The sequence below is a fragment of the Propithecus coquereli genome, unplaced genomic scaffold (genome assembly GCF_000956105.1).
Source record: "Propithecus coquereli isolate 6110/MARCELLA unplaced genomic scaffold, Pcoq_1.0 Scaffold82, whole genome shotgun sequence".
In the NCBI taxonomy this organism is placed as follows: Eukaryota; Metazoa; Chordata; class Mammalia; order Primates; family Indriidae; genus Propithecus; species Propithecus coquereli.
Window position 1 is genome coordinate 983,048 of NW_012154396.1, and position 22,718 is coordinate 1,005,765.

At 38.6% G+C, this 22,718-nt stretch overlaps 1 protein-coding gene across 1 annotated transcript in view; it reads left to right on the forward strand.

The window, feature by feature from the left end:
• The first annotated feature begins 13,404 nt into the window (after positions 1 to 13,404).
• Positions 13,405 to 22,718, forward strand: part of ZC3H15 (zinc finger CCCH-type containing 15) — a 23,088-nt gene continuing 13,774 nt past the window's right edge. Inside the window, exon 1 of the mRNA XM_012663650.1 lies at positions 13,405 to 13,717. Within this exon, the coding sequence (XP_012519104.1) occupies positions 13,643 to 13,717 (75 nt within the window). The 5' untranslated portion in view covers positions 13,405 to 13,642. The remainder of the gene's footprint in view (positions 13,718 to 22,718) is intronic.

Here is a 22,718-nt window from a genome sequence, read left to right on the forward strand (position 1 = left end):
ATTTATTCAATGAACATACATTCAGTGTTTTTGCCCCAGTTATTGTAACAAGAAGAGGAGAAGTATGTGACCGTGACATGGGTCCTGTACCTTGAGCAAATCAATCTGGTGAGGAAGATAAATAGGTAAATAGATAGTATACAATATCTATAATGGAGATATAGGAAAAATTATATGGAACTATAAAAGAGAAAATAACTAAATCTATTAGAGAAGGCTTCACTGAGTAACTACCATTTGAGATAGATCATGAAGTTTTAGCACATTAAGACCCTGGCAAGTAACACTGATTCAATAGGAGCTGATACTTCCAGGAATCAAACCAAGGAGTCTGCATGTAATCATTTGTGAATCATCCACATGCAGTTATTAGATAAAGCCATGAGAGAGAATAAGATCTTTTCAGAGAAAAAGAATAAGGAGAAAACCAAAGACTCAAGAGTCATGTAGGTAAAATAAGGGAAGATGTTTGATTGATACGGTAAATATAATATCATGAAGTGTTTGCCAGAGATGACTTCGGGTGAAAAACAAACAAATAAATAAACAAATAATTGGAAAAAAGCTTGCTGAAGTATTTTAAAAATTGTTTAAATTACGTATTGAAGCTATTTGGCTATACAAATAAGAAAAAATATTCCCCAACCCCTTTGGTAAGATGGTGAATCACAATTTCTACATAGTAAAAATGAGTATTTTTCAATATTAAGGACATTAATATCTGAAATCAGCAAAATTGTCTACCAAGTTAATGCAATATACAAAAACTAGGACTTTTTAAAAAATAAATTTTATGAACAGAGAAATATATAATTTTCTAAGTTAATTTAAAACTACAAAATAAAAATTGGAGCAGTTGTAAGTTAATCACTTTCTAAAAAACTGATTTCTTCTTGGAACAGTGCCAAGAAGAAACTTCATAAATATTTGTTGAACTGGAAATCAAACCCTAGCAAAATCTGTGCCACCTAATGCCTTAAAAGCTTGGACTTTGAAGTAGGAAGAGGGTCCTGGCTCTTCTATTTAATAAATGACTCTGGACAACTAATGGAAGTTTTCTTATTTGAAAAGTAGAGATTATCTGAACTATAACTTCAAAAGCAGAAGTTTTTATAAGCTCGTGTTAAGTAAGGTATGTGAAAAAACCTGGAAACATTTAAACCATTATACAATTCTTGTAGCTATCCAAGAAAGGCTATCACAACATGGTCACTAAAACTATTTTCCAGATTATAGCAATTTAGAAATTTACTTACAAAATACACTGACAAAAAAGTGTATTTTGATTTTTAGCCTTGACACATGGCAATAAAATATGAGTTACACATTTGGATTCACACATAAATGTCAAAAAAACTTTCTTGATTTTTTTATCTGAAATTTATTCCATTTGGAGGATCTGTTACATTTCCATAGGAAATTAATAATTTGATCAAAGCCATGAAATAAGGTTTGCTAAATTTACTTTGACTTCTTTCACACAATGGCTTTTTCAAATCTGTATGTGCTACCTTTGCCTCACAATGTGAAAAGGAGACCATTTACTGAAGGCAAATGACCATTTGCTGTGTGTATTTTTTCACTTGACATTTGAATTAATATAGCCCAATTCTCCTTCCAATTTAATTACAAGTGTATTGTATTTGGTTATAGGCCATTAATCTTCTGCAATATATAGGAGTCAGAAAGTTGCACAGACAATTGGGCTATAGCGTTCAATAAGGCATTCAGTAGTGAATCAACATGTCACTTCCTCCATCATATTCTGTAGGCCTCACTAAAGTGACAGAAATTTTCTTTCTCTAATAGAAGTTAGATAGTGTATTCCTTTAAAAAAGAATCCTTTCCCCCAAGAACACATAGAAAATGATATATTTAAATACATTAAAAATACCAATTAGCATGATTTTCTCTAGCAGTACTTAATAGGAGATGAAAGGAGAGAAAAGGTGGATTGTGGAAAAATAGATCAAGGAAGGAAAGACTGATCTGAAATAGGGCTCAGAATGGTTTCCAGTGGGTTCATAAGTTATCTATCTATCCACTCTGCCTCCTTACTTTAAGCTAATGTCTACTTCAAAAAAAAAAAAAAAGTGGACTATTTGAAGATATTGGAAGAAACTCACTGGTGCTTACCTCTACACCAAATACCTATATTTTTGTCCATTCATACTCCATTTCCTCTCCTCTCATAGATACTGGTACTTCCTTCACCATTCTAAGACGAACCCTGTGTTCTCTATCTTATCTTTTTCAGCCTCCTTTATTTTGCTTTATTAATAATTCAGTTACAATTTCATGTAAACTGCCTTTGACCTCTTACTCTATAAACACATTCAAGCTTCCCACCACCCTGAAGGTATCTTTCCTAACTTTTGTCATTTCCACAGTCTACTTTCTTTTACTGCCAATATCCTTGAGTCATTTATATTTACTGTTCCCACTTCCTATTTGATTTTTCTACTCATTATAATGTGGCTTCCATCACTATCAGTTGTAACCAAATTGATCTCATTTAGATACCAATGTCATTCAGACCAGACCCAAAGGGTTTTTTCAATTGTATTTTATCTTTTGCCTATAGTATTTGACATCATTCCTCCTCCTAAAAACTCTTTACTCTTGGTTTTCTCAACACAACTTTTTTCTTGTTTTTCTTCTACCTCTCTGATAACTCCATGTCTTTTTTTCTTCAATGATTTTGTGTTAGCTATCCATTACCATGTAACAAATTACCCTAAAACTCAGTGGCAACATTAACTATCTCAAAGTTTCTGTTGGTCAAGAATTCAGGAGCATTGCTGTTGTTACTGCAAAGGGGTCTCCATCTGGGTCCAGAGCTCATCAAAGATCCAATTATTGAGACAACAGGGATTGCCAAAGAAGAAAGGAATTTTTTAATACAACACACATCTTGTTGGGAGAAAAGGAGAAGTTGCCTGAAGTCCCTCTCTCTCACTAATGGAGATCATGGGCTTTTAAAGGAGGTGCCATGTTCTTTGGGGCAGGTCATGTTATGACTAACAGGGGGCTACAGTGCACTGGGGGTAGGTTGTAGGAGATGGTGAATCTTGTCAGGAAGTCTGCCCAGGGTCCCTCAGAATCTCAGCTCCTATGTCTTGCAGAAAATCCACCATTTCTGGGAAACAACTCAAAAGGTCGAGTAATTAGTTAAGGGAGAGCATTATATAGGGGTCATTGAAATTTGTTCAATGGGGGGGCCAGTTACAGCATCTTGGGGGAGGAGAAATAGGATTTCTAGCTCACGGTCTCTCATATCTCAAGATATTGGCTGGGGCTACAATTATCTATAGCAGTGGCCCCAACCTTTTGGCACCAGGGACCAGTTTCATGGAAGACAATTTTTCCACGGATGGAGGATTGGGAATGATTCAAGCATATTACATTTATTGTGCACCTTATTTCTATTATTATATTGTAATATATACTGAAATAATTATACAACTCACCATAATGCAAAATTAGTGGGAGCCCTGAGCTTGTTTTCCTGCAACTAGATGGTCCCATCTGGGGGTAATGGGAGACAGTGACACTTGAAATGTGTTATCTCCAGTCTACTCCGTAATCTCGTTTGGTTTCTGTCACTGCAGAAAACCCTGCTTCACAAAGATAAGATGTTGTAAGCAGGCTTTTCAGAAATGGAAATGGAAAGGAAATGGAAGCAGGCTTTTCAGTGCGTTTGTGACAATCTCAGTATATTCCATCTTGACTTTAATCCAGAACATATGGAGATTTGAAGTTGTCTCAAACATTTTTTTCAGGTCACTGTCATTTGCAATCTCAAGCAGTAAATCCTCTTCAAGCATGGACAAAGTTGATTCACCTGGCTTATTCACAAATGGGTCGAGGATCCATTCCTTCCCAGTTCAGGGGTCTTTTGTGGTTGGGGAGTAGTGCTCAAACTCTTGTGAAAGCTGAGATAGGTGATCATGCACCAGCTGGGAGAAAGAAGGCCCTGGCTCAGTCTCTTTCAAAATCTCTGCTAATGTTTGAAACATGTCAAAAATCCCAATGTTCACTGGTCACCCCCATAATTCCAGTTTGGCTTTGAATGCAGCTGCTTTATCTTCTGACTTGAACACAGTTGTCGTTCTCCCCTGAAGTGACAGATTGAGTTTGTTGAGCAGGTTGAATGTATCACACAAGCAAGTTTTGTGACTCATTCTGTGTCCCTGAATGTGTTGCCAGTGGTGATTGTTTTTCTAAAAGAAATCTCTGGAGCTGCTCTCATAACCCAAAAACTCTGGCCAGTGATCTACCTTCAGAAAGCCATCTTTCTGAAGCGAAGACGTATGTGCTCTGCATTCATCTCCTCACAGAGCTGCTCAAACAGACATGAGTTAAGGGCATGTACTTTAATTTGGTTCATAATTTTAATCACATCCTGCGAAATATTGTTTAGTTCAAGTGACATTTTTTGGCTAGCCAGAATTTCTCTATGGATGACATAGTGTGTAGACTCACATTCAGAAGCAACCTCCTTTACCTGAGTAGTGAAACCAGAAAGCCGTCCAGTCATGGCAGCCACTCTGTCCATGCATATACTGACACAAAATGACCAATTCAGTTTTCCTCATATGTAATCATTCAAAGACTTGAATAGTTCTGCAGCTGTGGTATTGGTTGGCAACAAAAGTGCACATAACATATCCTCATGAACATCCTCCTGAAAAATATATCACACAAAAACAAGCATTGTTGCCTTGATGTCAACATCGGTAGACTCGTCAACCTGGATTGCATACCACTGTGACTCATTAATCCTCTCTAACAATTGAGCCTCAATATTCTCTGTATTTCATCAATTCATCTAGTTATGGTGCTAACTGAAAGAGGAACATGTGCTGCCTTTTGAACTGCAGCCTCTCCTAAAAGTTCACGGCAAACATCCTTAGTAGCAAGCAGGATCAACTCTTCACCAATAGTAAAAGGCTTCTTAGCTTTAGCAACATGGTTAGCCACTAATAATCATGCTCTCGGTGCAAACACATTTGATGAAGTGGTGGCCTTCAATAATTGCTTCTGTTCTTTGCATTCATATTTTTTTATTTTGAAATACTCCAAAGGCTTGTCTTTTAATGCAGAGTGCTTGGTCTCCATGTGGCAAAAAAAGTTTTGAAGGTTTCATGGTTTCATTAGATAGCCAGTCACTACATATTATACAAAGCGGACTTGGAGAATGTGCATCACCTGTTGCAATGAACCCATAATTTAAGTAGGACTCTTGGTCTTTTCTTTTAAATTCAGCTTTCATTTTTATGGCATTTTTAAAGTCTTTTGCTGTCTCATCATTGGGTCTTTCCCCCTTTTCAAAGAAGCTCTCTGGCAACGTTTATTTTTCACTCATTTTTGCTAGGGTTAGCTTGTGGGCTTACCAAAACTGTGACTGAGACAATTATGCAGTACAGGAAAGAGGTGAGGACAGAAGTAGTAAATAAAATAATGAGTGGGCCACGCATGGACTAAAATAAGCGTCGGATTCTGACTTAAAGCCTGCTATTAGATGCAATTGTACAATTGAAGTACATCGATTCACTTACCACTATAAAGCCTGCCACCAGATGCAGATTAATTGTCACTTGCCACTCACTGATAGAGTTTTGATATCTTATGGTCTCTGTGCACTCAAACCTCTCTTCAAGGATAATCTGTATTTGCAGCTGATTTCCAGTGCTAGCATCACTGCCTCAGCTCCACCTCAGATCATCAGGCATTATATTTTCATAAGGAGTGGGCAACCCATATCCCTCGCATGTGCAATTTACAGTAGGGCTTGCTGTCCTATGAGAATCTAATATTGCTGCTGATCTGACAGGAGGTGGAGCTCAGGAGGTATGAGAGTGATGGGGAGCCGTTGTAAATACAGATGAAGCTTTGCTCGCTCACTTGCCACTCACCTCCTGCTGTGGGCCCAGTTCCTAATAGTCCACGGACCAGTACCGGTCCTTGGCCCAGGGGTTGGGGACAGCAGATCTATAGGCTTTAATGCAGCTGGAGGATCCATTTCCACAATGGTTCACTCACATGGCTGTTGGCAAAAATTCTCAGTTTCTCTCTAGCTTTTCACAGATGTCTCAGTTCCTCACTGGCTATTAGCTAGAAATCTCAGTTCCCCATCACATGGGTCTCTTAATGGACTGCCTGAATGTCTTCACAAGATGGCAGATTGCTTCCACCAGATCAACTGATGAGAGAGAGAGAAAGAAAGAGTAAAGAGAGGAAGCTTTAGTACCTTTCACGCCCTAGTCTTTGAAATCGTACAGTCATTTCTGCTTTAATTTTATTTATTGGAAATAAGCCACTAAGTCTAGCCTGACACTGAAGAAGAGGGAAATTAGGCTCCACATATTAAGAGTACCAATTAATTTATGAGCATATCTTATACTACCACAGACTTCTATATTTCATTTCCCAAATTTTACTGTTACTTAGGGGTCTTACCTCAGCCCTCTTACCATCTCACTTTATTCACTCTGAGTGATCTCAACTACTTTCATGGTTTCCATTGCCACTATAGTGTAGATGAATCTCAAATCATTATCTCTAGCCTTGATCTCTCTCCCAAAACCTATATTTGTATTTTCAATTGCCTATCCTACATCTTCACCTAGAAAGCCAATTCAGCTGGTCCAAAACTAAATTCCTGTTTTTCTCTCCCCTTGCTCCCAATTTGGCTCTTTATTCTATATCTTCAACCCCATCAACCAAGTTAGAAAACATGAAATCATCCTCAATTCCTACTTTTCCTTCACACCTCTCATATCCTTTGATATAAATTTATCCCTACTGTATCTACCTTCTAAATAACCCTCAATTTATTTTCTTCTTTCCATCATTACTAACTTTGTATAGGCTGTCACCATTCCTCTCCAAGTCTACTGCAGTAGCCTAATAATTGATTTCCCTATGTCTAGACTCTCCCTATTCTAATTTACCTTTTGTCAGATTTATCTTGGCTAAAATACAGATCTGAGATCATATATCTCTATAAATACCTCAAATGGCTCACTAATAACTTCAGTTTAAAGCCCAAGCTCTTTAAAATGATATATAAAGCCCTTTAAAATCTGATCCTAATATGATTTTAGCTTCATTTCTTGTCACTGTCTCTACACACCTTTACCAAATCATTGTTGTTGCCTGAAAATGTCATGTACTTTCACACATTCACTATTTGCATATGCTATTTCCTCTTTCTGGAATATCCACCACTCTCTGCTCTGCTAGGCAAACTCCTATTTCCAGAATTCAAACAACACTTCTTCTAAGAAGCTCTCTGACTTCCCTACGTCAGAAGTCATTTTACCTACTATGGTCCCATATCATCTTGCATATACTGGTGGCATATCTTTGTCACCTATACACTGTGAATGTTTTTAAGACTATTTCAATTTCAAATGTTTTGTCTTTGCATTTCCACAAGAACATGAACAAAATTTGTCAGACTATGTTTTCCACTTTTTAATTCAGAAAATATGATTGTTAGTGACACTACTGGTCCCCTCCAGGAATCCCAGAATACCTGTTGCAGGAAGAAACCTATCTGCCCCTTACAGAATTTTGTTAATCTTTTCTGATTTTGTGTTGCCAGCCTGCATCATTGAAGAAGGCAAAGTGCCATTTCAAGTCCAGAGCACAAGTAAATATATTACCAACGTTTATACATTTTCACCTTGCCCACTCCCTGCTCCCCACTACTACAAATCCACCTTCTACAATAAGCAGCCGAGGCATCATCAGGGAAACTGGAAGAAAAGAAGCCTATGAATGTGTCTATACACTAAGTAGACATTTATCCCAGAAGTGTCATCTATTAATTTTGTCTTTTTGTGGAATCTTGGTACTTGGTGACAAATAGTACATCCCCATTATTACTGGAAAAATCCTTGAATCAATCAGGATGCTCATAACATCTTGGTACAGAGGATTTTATTAAATTCATATTCAAAAGATGGATAAATACCAAAACTAAATACTCTTACAGTGCAAATGGGGAAAGAACGGTTAGTTCTCACCCTGGTTCTTAGCCATCATTTTTAAAATATTTATTGAGCTCTTTCTAGGAGACAGGATGCATGCATTAGGCACTATTTATGCAGCCGTAAACAAGAGAGCAAAGATCCCTGCTCCCATGGGACAAAAGACATCCAAGTAAGAAATAAAGACATAAAAACACAAAGTAATTACGAATTATGATAAATTAAAGAAATGAAAAAGGTGATGAGATGGAGATTAACCAGGGGTTGGGGGAAGAGGTTCTTTAGATATAGTGGGCAGGGATAACCATTTAGAGGATTTGGCATTTGAGCTGAAACCTGTAGCATGAAAGTGAGCCAGCCACGTGAGATCTGGAGGAAGAATATATCCAAAAAAGGCAACAAGGGCAACCGTATCCTAAATACAATACTCTAATTACAAAAAAGTCCTCTCAAGAATGCACGTTATCAGATAGCAGGATCCATATATACAAGAAGAGAAATATAGAACAATACAGATTGAAAATACAATGGTGATATAGCACCTCTTGTATTATCCTGGATAGAGCTGGAACCCGTTCTACTTAGTGAAGTATCACAAGAATGGAAAAACAAGTACCACATGTACTCACCATTAATCAGTTTTAACTGATCAACACTTAAGTGCACATGCAGTAATAACATTCATCAAGTGTCGGGCAGATGGGAGGGGGAGGAGGGGATGGGTATATACACACCTAATGGGTACGGTGCGCACCGTCTGGAGGATGGACATGCTTGAAGCTCTGACTCAGGTGGGGCAAAGGCAATATATGTAACCTAAACATTTGTACTCTCACAATATACTGAAATAAAAAAAATTTTTTTAAAAAAAATATCCACTTGTTTCAGACCTCCGTGTCTTCAATTGGATGCCCAGTATGATTCATCTTAATTCTGAATGAGTAAGCAGCCACATTTTACACCAACCCAAAAGTCAAAATTACCAGGCCCTGTTGACACCCTACCACCTGAAAGGGATGCTTCTCCCTCAGCACCCCTACCAGAGTTTCCTCTTCTCACTTGCCTGCCTGAGCTGCTTTTTCTACATTTGCCTTTTAAACATTGTTCCTTAAATTCCTATTCTTTTTTGCTCTGTATTATCTCTCTCAAAGTAATCCATTCCCATTGACACCCATATGTTCCAAACTTTTTCCTGAGTTTACAAGTCAAATATCCATATGCCATTGGATTTCTCCACAAATATAAAACTCAGTGGAAATCAAACAGAGGGGAATGGGGAGGAAGGGAGAGGCAAAAACCCACCTAACGGGTACAATGAACACTATTTGGGTGATGGACACAGTGATAGCTGTGACTCAAGCATTACAAAATGCATGTAACCAAAAACATTTGTACCCCCTTAATACTTTGAAATTAAAAAAAAGAAATAGGGTGATACTATCAAATTCATAGATTAAAGAACTTACTTTTGGAGTAATGCATTGTGAAGAAATTGGAGCAAGAAAGACAAGTTAATAGGCACTTAGAATAATCCAAGCAAAAAAAAAAATGTGGCTCTGAAATCAGGTAGTGAGGTGGGAAGGAGATAATTTGAAAGATACTTAAGAGGTAGAATCACCAGGACTTGACTGAATTTGGAGGTTGAAAAAGGAATCAAAGATGACTCATTAAAGTTTCACATTATGATACCAGATGTAAAGTAGATAGTAGTTTTGTTTGGGGTTATATATAAACATTCTATAGAACTATGAAAAGTTCTAAAGCACAAGAGAGTCGTGAATGGAGTATGGGAATGGGGGATAGGAAAAGTTGGCCTAAAATGAGAAGTAAAAACCAAATAACAAGATAAAAAAGCAGAGGTAATTGGACCGAGGAAGGCATGGAACCCCTATATTGAATACAAAAAGACATGCAAAACCATCAGAAAATTATTACTAGGGAAATGACATGGTTGATTGGAATCATGGGAAATGATCTTAGTTTCAATGAAGCAAAAAATATTTGGAAATTGTACATCTTGATTTCTTGATAAATGTCATAATAACTATTATCATAATGGCACCAAGAAATATTTCAAATAGAATCATCCACTTAAAAACATTTGTCAGTATATGGTGAAGTGAAAGTTTACAGTACTGAAACTCAAACTGACAAGGTAAAAGAGATTTTACATGCTCTACTGAAACATTGGCTAATCTTTTATAATAGTGTATTTTGGAGGGAAAAATGTTTTAAAGAAGACTGCCTACATGTCAGAAGAATTTTTAAGCATTCAATATTTAAATCAAAATACTTTCTAATATGTACTATCTCAACCCCTAAAATGGATCAGCAATTTATATGGCCAGTCAAATTAGTCTCACCTTTATGACAAGAATTTATTTAGATAAACTATTATTCTTACTTCTGCTCACTACCCAACAGCATAGTTTGGTCATTTATCAGTCAGAATTTGTATTAGTTTGCTAGGGCTGCCATAACAAAATATCATAGAATGGTGGCTTAAACAATAAAAATTTATTTTCTCGTAATTCTGGAGGCTAGATGTTCAAGATCAAGGTCTCAGCATGGATGGTTGTTTCTGAGGCTTCTATCTGCTGCCTCCTGGCTGTGTCTCTTTCCTCTGTGCACAAGCATCTCTAGTTATCTCTTTTTGTGTCCAAATGCCCTCTTCTTATAAGGCCACCAGTCAGATTGGATTAGGGCCCATACAAACTGCCTCATTGTAACTTAATCACCTCTCGAAAGGCCCTATCTCCAAATATAAGCACAATGTGAGTTAATAGGGGCTAGGGCTCAAACATGAATTTGGGAGATCATAATTCAGCCCATAACAGAGTTTTTGGTTGCAAACAACTAAAACCAACTTTAAGTAGAAAATGAATTTATTGGGACAATTGCTCACAGACTATATAGGAAGGCTGGAAAATCAGGCTTGGAAAACAAAAGCAGCAAGAGAAAATAGCAAAGAATGAAACTAAGGATTAATATGGGTCCTGCCACTGGCTTGCCACCAGCCTGCCACCAGACTTGTAATACTGTATGTGTATTCTTCTAGTGACCTGAAAAACTCCTATACTCTTCCTGAATCTTTGTCTTATTTTCTTGGAATCAAAAGCCCTAGGCACAGTGGGGAATGGCAGGGAGAATCTACCTACTAAATTATGTACCTAGGATGTGGCTCTGGTGGGATAAGGAAGAGGGAGAAAGTTTGCAGCTTTGCTTTTAAAGTGGAAATTTTAACTTAATGGGTAATCTCCCTTCCACCCCCCACCCCCCGCCCCGCCCCAACCATACACACAGGAAGGACTTTAGGATGCTGGCTAGCAATCAGTAATTTCTATTTCAATACTAAATCTACTGCCCTAATCTATTACATGTGATATAGTCTAATAGACGTAGTTAACAGAATTGCTATATACAAGGCAGTAAATTCACTGCCTGTCTACCAAATCAACCCAGTCTGGTTTGGCACTATTTTTCTTTTATGGTGGGCGTTTACCCCAGGTTTAACTCTGTTCCTACTGTTTTCTAAGGTATTTCACTTATCCTGATACTCGAGTTCATATCCTTGCTTTCTTGAGCATTGACTCTGTAACCCTTGGACTATACCTTCTAAGCTTTGTTTTGTGCAACTGTAGTTTGAATTACAAAGAAAGTAAAAATAAGAATAGAAGGTATAAAATTCTCAGTCCTGTTTTCATTTGCTATTGGAGACCACAAAAAACCATTTACCTTATTGAATTCAGTAAGTCGGACTTCATTATTTCTAAAGTCTATGAAGAAATGAATGTATATTTCTAAAGTCTATGAAGAAATGAATGTATAAGGGCAAAGGGCTATCAGAGCAGGTACTATATTTAGAAATGTATATTTTCCATTTGAGGCAAGGAAGCATCTTTGCTCTCTGCCTGGATTACACTTCAGGGAAGAAACAAAATCAAAGGTCAGAGAGAGGTAGAAAGGAGTTATGAAATAAGAACCCGGAGCCACTATTATAACAATACGAGGTTCTAGATTCTTTCTAACTTCCCCATATTTGTTATTTATAATTCAGTGGCTTCATAATAATCATTAATTACCAATAAAATTCTTTAAAAAAAAAAGGCCCAAAACTTACCGTTATGGACACTAAAAAAAGGAAGTTAAGGCAACTACTTTCCATCCCCACAAATCTTAAAGGAAGAGGACCCCCAAAGAATCAAATATAATACTGCATTCCTGTCTTCTGACAAGAACTACCACAATAACAAAAAATAAACAAGGATCAAAATAAGAAGAGGGAAGAGTCCATTAATCTGCGATAGAAGCCCAAATGAAGTGAACACACACCCACCATACTTGGGATTCAATGACATTTATCTTACATGGAAAGTTACTAAGCAAATAATCAACTGCATAATTGAGGAGGCTTAGTTTTCTCCCTACGCAAATTAATAAAAAAGATTACAAAGTCTTATCTATACAAATGATTATTGGCTCCTCAATGCTTCCTAACATCGAGTTTAAACAACCATTTTTAAAAATAGCTATTGTTAAGATAATATTTTGGTTTGTACAAATATTAACATCAAGTACCTTTTCAAACGGCATCTACTTTTGTAATGTTAGGTTACAGGCACGTAGGCTGAAGTCAGACTGCCAAGGTTAGAATCCCTGGCTCCGCCCTTAAAATAACCTTGGTCATCTTTCTTCTTTTTTGTGCTTCGTCTATAAAATAGGAACAGTAACAATTCCCACCTAAGTGTCGTTGTGATCATTCGATGAAATAATGTGTGTTAAGTCCAAGCAGTGTCTGGACTTACCAAGCACTTAAACTAAGCTCAAACTAAGTTTGGTTACTTTCGCATTATAAAGTGGTTTTTAGGAATCATCTAGGCACTTTCCTAAAGACTTAAAATAACTTGATAAATATAGTACTTCAAAGTTCAAGTGCTCCCTTCTCTGGGACGCCATCCCTAGCGCTCTTTAAATGAAAGAGACCCTTCAAATGAAAGGAAATTTTTCTCATTTCTTCATAATCCTTCGTAGGAATCTGAAGCACGCTGCACTCGCGGGCCGTCCAGCCCTGCCTCACCAAGGCACAAGAACGTAGCTGAGTAACCTGGCCCACGAAGCAGCCCCGAGTTGCTGCGGCTGCTCGGTGGTCACTCAAGATGGGGATGGTACAGGCGACCACTAACTCGGCCGGCAGGCAAAGTCTATAGCTGAGGCGAAGATGGACAAAGTAGTCGCCCATTCTCAGTGAGAGAGGACGCCGAGAGAGCACAGACGCGCATGGGCTTTAACCTGCTGGCCCAGATTCATTCTCAGGCCTGCAGTCACCCAGAAAAGGCCGGGTGCGTGTGCAACATCACGTGTGACGCGGAGTCATTTTCCCACGGCCCGTCCCTGCCCCCTCCTGGTGGGACGCAGCAAACGCGCACGCGCAGCTCCGCTTCCGGGCGCCTCTCCTCACTACCCAAAATGCTCTGCGGCACCGACCTGTCGCAAAGGCTGCGTTTAAGGGGCGAATGAGCGACTCGCTTTCCGTGCGGTGCGGCGACGGCGGCCCCGGTCTTCCTCCGCCTCCTGCCGCAGGGCCAGATCCCCTGACGGTATCCAGCTGCGTTTAACTGTGGCCGGTGTCATCTGTCTCCGCAATGCCCCCCAAGAAACAGGCTCAGGCCGGGGGCAGCAAAAAGGCGGAGCAGAAAAAGAAGGAGAAGATTATCGAAGTGAGTACCCACCCCCTCCCCCACTCACGTCGCGAGACCTCGGGGAAGCAGCTTCCCAGCTCCTGGCTCCCCGGGGCTCTCGCTCGCGTCTTCTGGGGCCACGTGTCCCTCTCTTTGGTCTGTATGGCCCACTGCCCCTTCACCAGCCCCCTGATAACGCTCGCTGCCTCTCATTGCTATAGTGACGTGCTGGCGCCCCCGCACCTGGGCTTTGCTTCTCCGCCCACACGCCCGCCCCTGCCCACCCGGCTGCGAAATGATCCTCTGGGCCTACCCCAGGGTCTTGTCCTTCGCTAGTCCTCTCAGAAGTGGAGACGTTTCTAGGGTTGTGTTAAAAGAAATATGATGTGCGGGCTCGGGCCAGAATCTCTCTGGAACGCAGACTTATGACGAGTCTTTCTGTTTCTTATTTCTTTACCCATTACCCAAGGGTAATACTGTTAATTCTTTGGAGCCAACAAATTTCTATTTGGTGGCGTTTTTAATTTACCTCTAAACTGTTTAAAATCTCTTTCCGTCAGGTCACAGCCCAGAATCTTGGACATAGCGCTTGATATGCATACTCTAAATTCGATTAAGTAGAATAACGCTTTAAGAGAGTAGGTTTCAGTGTTATTAGCTGTGTTAAGTCCCATACCCCAATTTGGTTTTGATATATATTAGCACATTGAGCTTGTAGCCAGCCCTTTAATGGCTGAGGAACGCTGTTGACGGTCTTACATGTTCTACATTTGTTTTCCAACGACTGCATCAGTGAATTTCCTGAAGAGAGTGAACCATATTTGACATTACATAAACATATCATATAGCCCCCCCCACGAGGTATTTCTTCTCTTGATTTCTGTTATTATTCTTCCTCATAATTAAAATAAATAGTATCTCCTATACTTTGAACATAATATGAAAAAGCCATGATCGTTGTACTGCATAAGGTCTATCTGAATAATGGACAGCTTTTATGGAATACTTTTTATTAAAACACGACCAAAATGGTATTGGGTGTTTTGAAATGACATCTTTTATAACTGATTATTGCTTTGTAATACTCAGTTACTAGAGCCTTGAAAAATAGCAGTGAAAGCTCTCAAGGTTTTGTTTTACAAACCTAATTAGCACTTATCTTTGTCAAATTTCACATAATTTTTTAAAGTCTCCTGATTTAAGTAAAATGCTTATGAAGAATTCTAGCAACCCTGGCCAACTTCCAACTCAAGCAGAACCTGTATTTTTACTGCTTATTTGTACTATTTAAAACTGTTATGAAATACCGTACCCAAAGTGATTGTTAAATTCTCACACCTGTGTTTACTATCTCCTTTTTGAATCTGGAGTCCTGGCACTTAGGTTGATCTCTGGGGTTGGTGATCTGATGGCATTCAATGCTGTGGGCATTTTAAATATGTCATTTTAATTGTAAGTTTTCTGTACTGAGATTCAGTTAATACAGTACACCATGATACAAACTAAAACTCCCATATAGATGTGAAATTAAGTGTTTTTCTTTTTGTTTTTTTTTTGAGACAGAGTCTCACTGTGTTGCCCGGGCTAGAGTGCTGTGGTGTCATCCTAGCTCACAGCAACCTCAAACTCCTGGGCTCAAGCGATCCTTCTGCCTCAGCCTCCCGAGTAGCTGGACTACAGGCATACGCCACCATGCCCAGCTAATTTTTTCTATATATTTTTAGTTGTCTGATTAATTTCTTTCTATTTTTAGTAGAGACGGGGTCTCGCTCTTACTCAGGCTGGTCTCGAACTCCTGAGCTCAAACAATCCGCCCGCCTCGGCCTCCCAGAGAGCTAGGATTACAGGCGTGAGCCACCGCGCCCGGCCTCAAAAATTAAGTGTTATATGACAATTTAAAGTACACTTTATGCATTGTAGACCTTGAACTATAGTTTTATTTTTAATTGGTAGGACTGGTATTTTTGTTTTAAGGAATTGTACATGAAAGTTGTTTATAGTATCCCATCAACTCTAAAAATGATACATATATTATGGTTCCATTCATCTTTCAACAAGATTATATTTAAGGTAAAGAGAAAGCAACTTTAGTTTCATTAATGAAGATATCCCCAAAGAAAAATGCAAAATAAGATAACTCCATTCTTTAATTGACAAAAAAATACCCTAACAGTGATGAAATTAAACCTAGTTTTGTTTTTTCCATATTTAATATATACGATTAGTTTTTAAATAATTTTCTTTTTCATTGAAGTGTAATTTATGTAAAGTAAAAGGCATTGATTTTAGATGTACCGTTCTGTTTTGATGTATTTATACACCCAGAAACTGCCACCCTAATAAAGACATGAAACATTTCCATCATCCCAATAAATGTGTTTTGTGCCTCTCTCTATTCAATTCTTTCTCCATGGGCAGCCACTAATCTTTTTGCCACCATAGAGTAGCTTTTCCTGGTCTAGGAATTTATATAAATGGAATTATACAGTCTGTAGCCTTTTGTATCTTTTTTCCCTTTCACGCCATGTGATGTTTTTGAAATCCATCCATCTTGTATGTATCTGTCTAGTTTGTTCCTTATTGCTGAAAAGTATTCTCTTGTATAGGAATCATTACAATATGTGACCTTTCGTATCTAGTATTTCTCCGTTGTAGAGCTGAAGAGACAAAAGGATTATAATTGAAGCTTGGAGAATGAACTCAGGATTCCAAAATGGGATTAGAGGCACTATATGTTAGGATCTTGGCAGCATACAAAATGAATTATTTTGTAGCCAGTGCGGTCATCTGTAGGGACCTTAACGTTGGGGCATAAACTGAGGTGGAACAAGGATGTCCCTATGACCTGTATAAATTAGGACTGCAGAGTAGGCATCATTAGGGGCTCTGGGTGGTGTCTCTGGGAAGGACTGGTCTTGACTTTACCTTCAGGGAGTTACTGTTGAGCTTCTTGTTTTTGCTGAATAAGCTTGTATTTTGCTTTGTTGAGCTTTGCTCAGTGGTTCTTGAACCAAAAATGCAGTAATGTTGGATGTATGGTCCGGTTTTGAGGCCATTTCTTTCTGAAAGCTTGGCTTTGGGTATGGGTTCTTACTGGACAACATGTTCACATCTTTCAGTTGTTTCTCAGTGAACGTGGTTTGCTTCCTTTGTTAATGTATCTGGTGCTAGCCTTTAGGAATGTCCTCTGAGCTTGACATCTTGTAATCTAGATGTGCTCCTTTGTTCCAGTCCAGGGATCTGATGAACTTTCTTAAAAAAAAAAAAAAAGATAGTAAAGTTTTGCAGACTCATGGGTGTTGCATTGATATTTGCTACTACTGGAGAGGTACAACAATGTTGTGAATTTCAGTGTTAAGTTATAGTGTTTGTGAAATTAGATATATAGAGAATACTCTGTTATTCAGCCTGGTTAGGAAATGATAAATTCTGCTTTATTAAATACTATAGGCAACTTTTTTTTTTAGCTTCCCTAAATACCCAAAGCATGTCTCAATGATTGTTGCAATTAGATAAGGAGAGGTAGAATAGGCTTAGCTCCCAGCTGACCAATCAAGTTTCGTCCAGAACAGCACTTTATCAATTTTTGTGTAGATTTGTAAAATTTCAACTAAAAAGGGTTATTACCAAAACATTTAAAAGTTGAATATATTTTATGACAAACTCATAATGAACATAATTGAAACCTGATTCAAACTGGTTATTGATCTCTGTAATTTTTTTGTTTTGGAAAAAATACTTCTTTATAGTCTATTTTGACATGTAAAAACTTATTTCAGCGTCTTGTTAACTTTGGAAGGTTTTATAGATACATAATCTGAAATTCTAAGTTGTTCAAAATTAATAGTACAGCATATGCTTTTTTTTTTTTTTTTTTTTGAGACAGAGTCTCATTCTCTTGCCCGGGCTAGAGTGAGTGCCGTGGCATCAGCCTAGCTCACAGCAACCTCAAACTCGTGGGCTCAAGTGATCCTCCTGCCTCAGCCTCCCAAGTAGCTGGGACTACAGGCATGCACCACCATGCCCGGCTGATTTTTTCTATATATTTTTAGTTGTCCAATTAATTTCTTTCTATTTTTAGTAGAGACGGGGTCTCGCTCTTGCTCAGGCTGGTCTCGAACTCCTGAGCTCAAACAATCCGCGCGCCTCGGCCTCCCAGAGAGCTAGGATTACAGGCGTGAGCCACCACGCCCGGCCCAGCATATGCTTTTAAGCAGCACTTTTTGGTAGACTTTAAAATAAATGGTTGCTCTACGGACCTCTTTTGTCTTCTGTACCTCTGTTGCTTCCACTGCTACCATTGTGGAAAAATAACAACATGCAGTTTTTGAGAATACTAAATAAAGCAAGTAAAAAGAGGTATCGGGTAGCATAATTTAATGACTTTCAGCTTTGAGTACCAGCTTTGGAGTCAGGTAGACTGGGTTTGAGTCCAGTGTTTCAATTTGCTAACTCTGTAGTTTCAGACAAATTACATGGTCTGTCCGAATGACAATTCTCATCTGCAAAATGCAGCTAATTGCCATATTATTAATAGTACAGAGCTAAGAACTATTTAGGGGAAATAAACACAGACTCACCTGCACTGTCTATATAGTGCTTACCTCCTGCCCATTTGAAATAATTTCTTTATATTGCCTTCATTTTTTTCTCTCTATCTTTCTTCCCTCTTTTCTTTCCCTTCTTTCCCTCAAGTGTTATGAATTCATTTGTATTAATATTTTTTTCCTGAAATGAGTATATCAGAGAGGATTATGATTCTGCTAGATATTAACACATTAGTGGCAAATAACATATACCATTTGCTTTCTTATAGCTAAAATTTAGTAACAAATTGAAGTCTGCATTGAGCTGTAGAAGGTTGATTGTAGAAAAGGGAAAATAATCTTTGGATTTAGGACAAGCAAATAAAGGATATCCAGCTAAGGACTTGTAGCAGCAAAGTATAATAAGGACCTATAAAGACAGGATCCAGTTGTGTAAAGGATGGAGAAAGAGAAATTGGTTGTCAGTGAAGAACTTCAGCCAACAGCCAAAGTCAGCTGTTGATTGCTCAAACCTGGATTAATCAGTTGCAAAATGTCTATTGCATGGATGGACAACAAAAATACATTAGACAAGTATGTTTTGGGGAAAAACTAATGCGGTAAAACAATGCTAGCCTCTGCTTACCCTAGTGTCCCCAGAGGTAGACCCTAGTTATGTTAAAGCACTATTCAGTGTTGACCTGCTCTCCCACTGCCTCTCTTTTTCCCAAAAATCTTACTTAAGTATGGGGGGGGTGCGTTTCAGAAGACAAATTTTCCATGGGGGTGGGAGTGGTGGAGCTCTGCGGCCTAGTCCTGAACACACAGCCCGGGCGTTTGGGCCCACAGATTTAAGGGAGGGGGGTTTTAAGTGAAGTTCTGGAATTCACTGAGTGTCAAGGCTCTTGAAGCCTCAGGGAGCTTATCTTACTGCCTGTCTTGTAAACTCCTTTGTATTCATTTCCCAAGTTGTCTTCTGGAACATACACACTCACGGTTCCTTCCCTATAACCTAACTTTTGGGACCTTATTTATCCAATGAGAAGCACTGTTTCCCTAGTTTTAACCATGATTTGGGATTGACTGTAACCTCCTATTTTTCCATCACACAATTCAGGTTAATATTTGGGTAGGGGTCTGTCCTAAGCTCAAGAAAGAGGGACTAATAAGCCTTTTGAAGTATTCCAAATTGCAAACCATCCTGTTACCAAGAGGTAGTGTTGGTATGCCAGATCCATAATGTGGTATGTAGGAAGCTTTTTGTGCACCAGCCAGCCCAATAACTTAACCAGATTTCTCTGGAAAGTAGTTTTTTGTGGTGGAAAGAAAAAGAAATTTGCTTAGAGTCAATTATACCTTAGTCCATATATCATCTGTCACTTAATAGTTAATACTTACTGGGCCAGACACAGTTCTCAGCATTTTGGGGGAAAGGAGAGAAGAGAGACATACAAGCCATCTACAGGTGTGATAAAAATTACATAGCTCCTCTAATTCTTTCAGTGGTATATGCATTATTACCCTTTTTAAAATTACCAAAACAAGCACAGAGATTAATAACTTTCCCAAGATTACTAAAGTGGCAAGTGGCAGAGCCAGGATTCAAACCCAGGAAATCTGGCTCCACAGTCCTTGCTGTCAACCACTGTGCTATATACTGTCTCTCAGAGTTAAATGTGTTGGCTTTCAGAACAACCCTAAGGGGTTAGAGTGAGACCCACTTTATAAATAAAAAACTGGCAAAGAGGGAGTAATTTATCCAGCTCTGTTTGGGATTAGAACCTAGGCAGTCTGACTCCAGAGTTTATACTCTTAAACCTTTATACTGTACAGCTAGCCCCTTATTAGCAATTTAACATCAGATGAATTGTTGACCGTTTCTGAGTTTCTGTATCAACATTTTTACAGAATGAGATAATAGTATATCATAGGATCGTTTTGAGGATTTATTGAAGTATATATTCAGGAGTTTATGTTTAGTGAATGATAGATAAGTGTCCCTTTTCTCTGTGGAAAAAAAAAAATTCTGAGCTCTTAACCTAATTAGAGACTTTTAAAACAGAACTCATTCATTATCTCTTTAAACTGGTTAATTATGTGCTAAAACAGTGTAATTAAACCTGAAAATTTTTTTTCTTCTGGGATCCGGAGCTTATACACCTTTACCAGAAACTGCTATTGTTAATACTTTCTTTTCTAACTGGCCAGGTCCCCTTAGTTTCTTTCCTACGTCTTTATATGTAAGTCTCTAGTTTTTTATTTGGCCTCGTTTATTCTTTGTTTGCTGCTTCTCCATAGTTACATATGAGGCATAGGTTGAACCCCAGTTTATTCTTCTCTGACAGAGTATCTGTAGATGCTGTTGCACTTTAATCCTGACCATATTTTTAGTTAGAATTTCCTCTCCCTCCCATGAGAGCTCACTTGTAAAAGGAAAGTATGGCATTTTATACTTGGTTGCTACTCTGTGATCATCTCTCTCCATATGTCACATTACCCTTGACCATATTTCCTTAGAATTGGGTTGTGTTAAAACTCCTTTTATGTAAAAACAAAGGAAGCTATCCATACATTGCAGAGAATTTCAACTTGTATGTACTTCCTGCTACCTTCTTTCATATATATAGGCTATAGAAAATGCATGTAGAGTTTTGTACTATCATGTTTGGGGTAGTAGAACATGAGGCAGGCATTTAAGTAGGGGAAAGCAAAGTTTTGGTATGTGGATGGATATAGATGTCATGGATAAAGAGATATTTCCTGATGAGAAAGAGCTTTTTAGCAGCAAAAACCTATTGAGCTTTTTGATCTTAAGAATATTGAAAGATCTTTTGTTGGTTTTGAAATGCTGTAAAGATTACATCATGTTGGATGTTTTCAAATACAGATTCTCTCAATACTGTTGTTTTTCATTTCCAGCTTGTCCAAATAGGTGGTGTTCTATATCTGTAATACTTTCTTCTCGTTACCCTTTCCCTTCCTGTAGAATTAAAATGGTCACCTAATTTATTTCATACTAAATGCCTCTCAGGGTTTTGTTTGTTTGTTTGTTTTTAATTAAGAGATAGGTTCTGTCTCAGTTGTCTGGGCTGGGTGCAGTGCTATGGTCATAGCCCACTGCAGCCTCGATTTCCTGGGCTCAAGCAGACCTGCTGCCTCAGCCTCCTGAGTAGCAAGAACTATAGGTATGTGCCATCACGCCTGGCTGGGGTTTTTTGATTTTGTTTTTGTTTTTTAATTTATTTTTTTGTAGAGACATCTTCTCACTGTGTTGCACAGGCTGGTCTGGAACTTCTGGCCTCCAGCAATTCTGCCCCACCTGGGGCTATCAAAGTGCTGAGATTATTGGCTCAAGCCACAGTGCCTGATCCCAGATTACTTATAGAGACCTTTTTACCTCTCATCCTCTTTGAAACCACCCATAAACAACCAGAATAAGAAAGTAATACAAATTCTGTTTTGAAATTAGAAGACATTTATAATCTTGAACCTGAGCATGTGAAGATTGACAGTAGATGGATGAGTTGGTAACTGATTTAGTAGAGCAGAGCGTTCAGGACTGAGTGAGTGCCTGCCCAGGAGTGTGCCAGTGAGAAGCAAATGAATTTGCTCTGCAAAATTCTGGAAAAACTCAACAATAGGAGGCACTAGGTAATTTTGAAGGCGAGAGGCTGAAAAAGTGGAGGTTAAAAGTGTTAGAAATAGCTAATAATTCTTACCTACTACAACTCAGCCAGGTGACTGTTTCTGCAAGAAACAGGAAGTGTATTCTCTGTAGGGGTTGGGGGGTCCACAGGCCTCTCTGGTTCTGGAATACTAGGCACAGAGGAAGTTAGAGGGCTTAAAATGTGGGCCTGAAAATGGCTGCTAAGAGGTCTGCAGTAAACTAAGAGACCGCTTCTCCCACCTATTCTTTTCTCCTGTCTGATAGCCAGACCTTTTGTCTTCCTAGCTAGAAGACCCTTCTCCAGAGAAGCAGAAAAGATCGAGCAGGGAAAAAAAAGATTTCAGATTTCAGTATATGGTGGTTTCCTGTCAGGTTTGCCACCCATTCACCTTAAGGTGAAGCTCACTAGTCAAGCCTGCTTTATTAGTTTCTTAGGGCTGCTGTAATAAATGACTACAAACTGGGTCACTTATAACAACAGAAATTTATTCTCCCATAATTCTGTTGGCTGGAAATCTAAAATTAAGGTGTCGGCAAGGCCATGCTCCCTCTGAAGGCTGTAGGGAGGAATTCTTCCTTGTCTTTACCTAGTTTTTGGTGGTATCTCACAATCCTTGTCATTCCTTGGCTTATAGCTCTAGTGTATTCCGATCTCTGTCTCCACATTGCCTTCTCTTTGTGTCTTTTCCTCTTACATAGATACCAGTCATTGGATTTAGGGCCCACCCTAATCTAATATGACCTCACCTTAACTCATTACATCTGTAAAGACCTATTTCCAATTTAAGTCACATTTAAGTTTAGGTGAATTTGGGGGACTTCATTCAACCCACTATAACACCCCCCC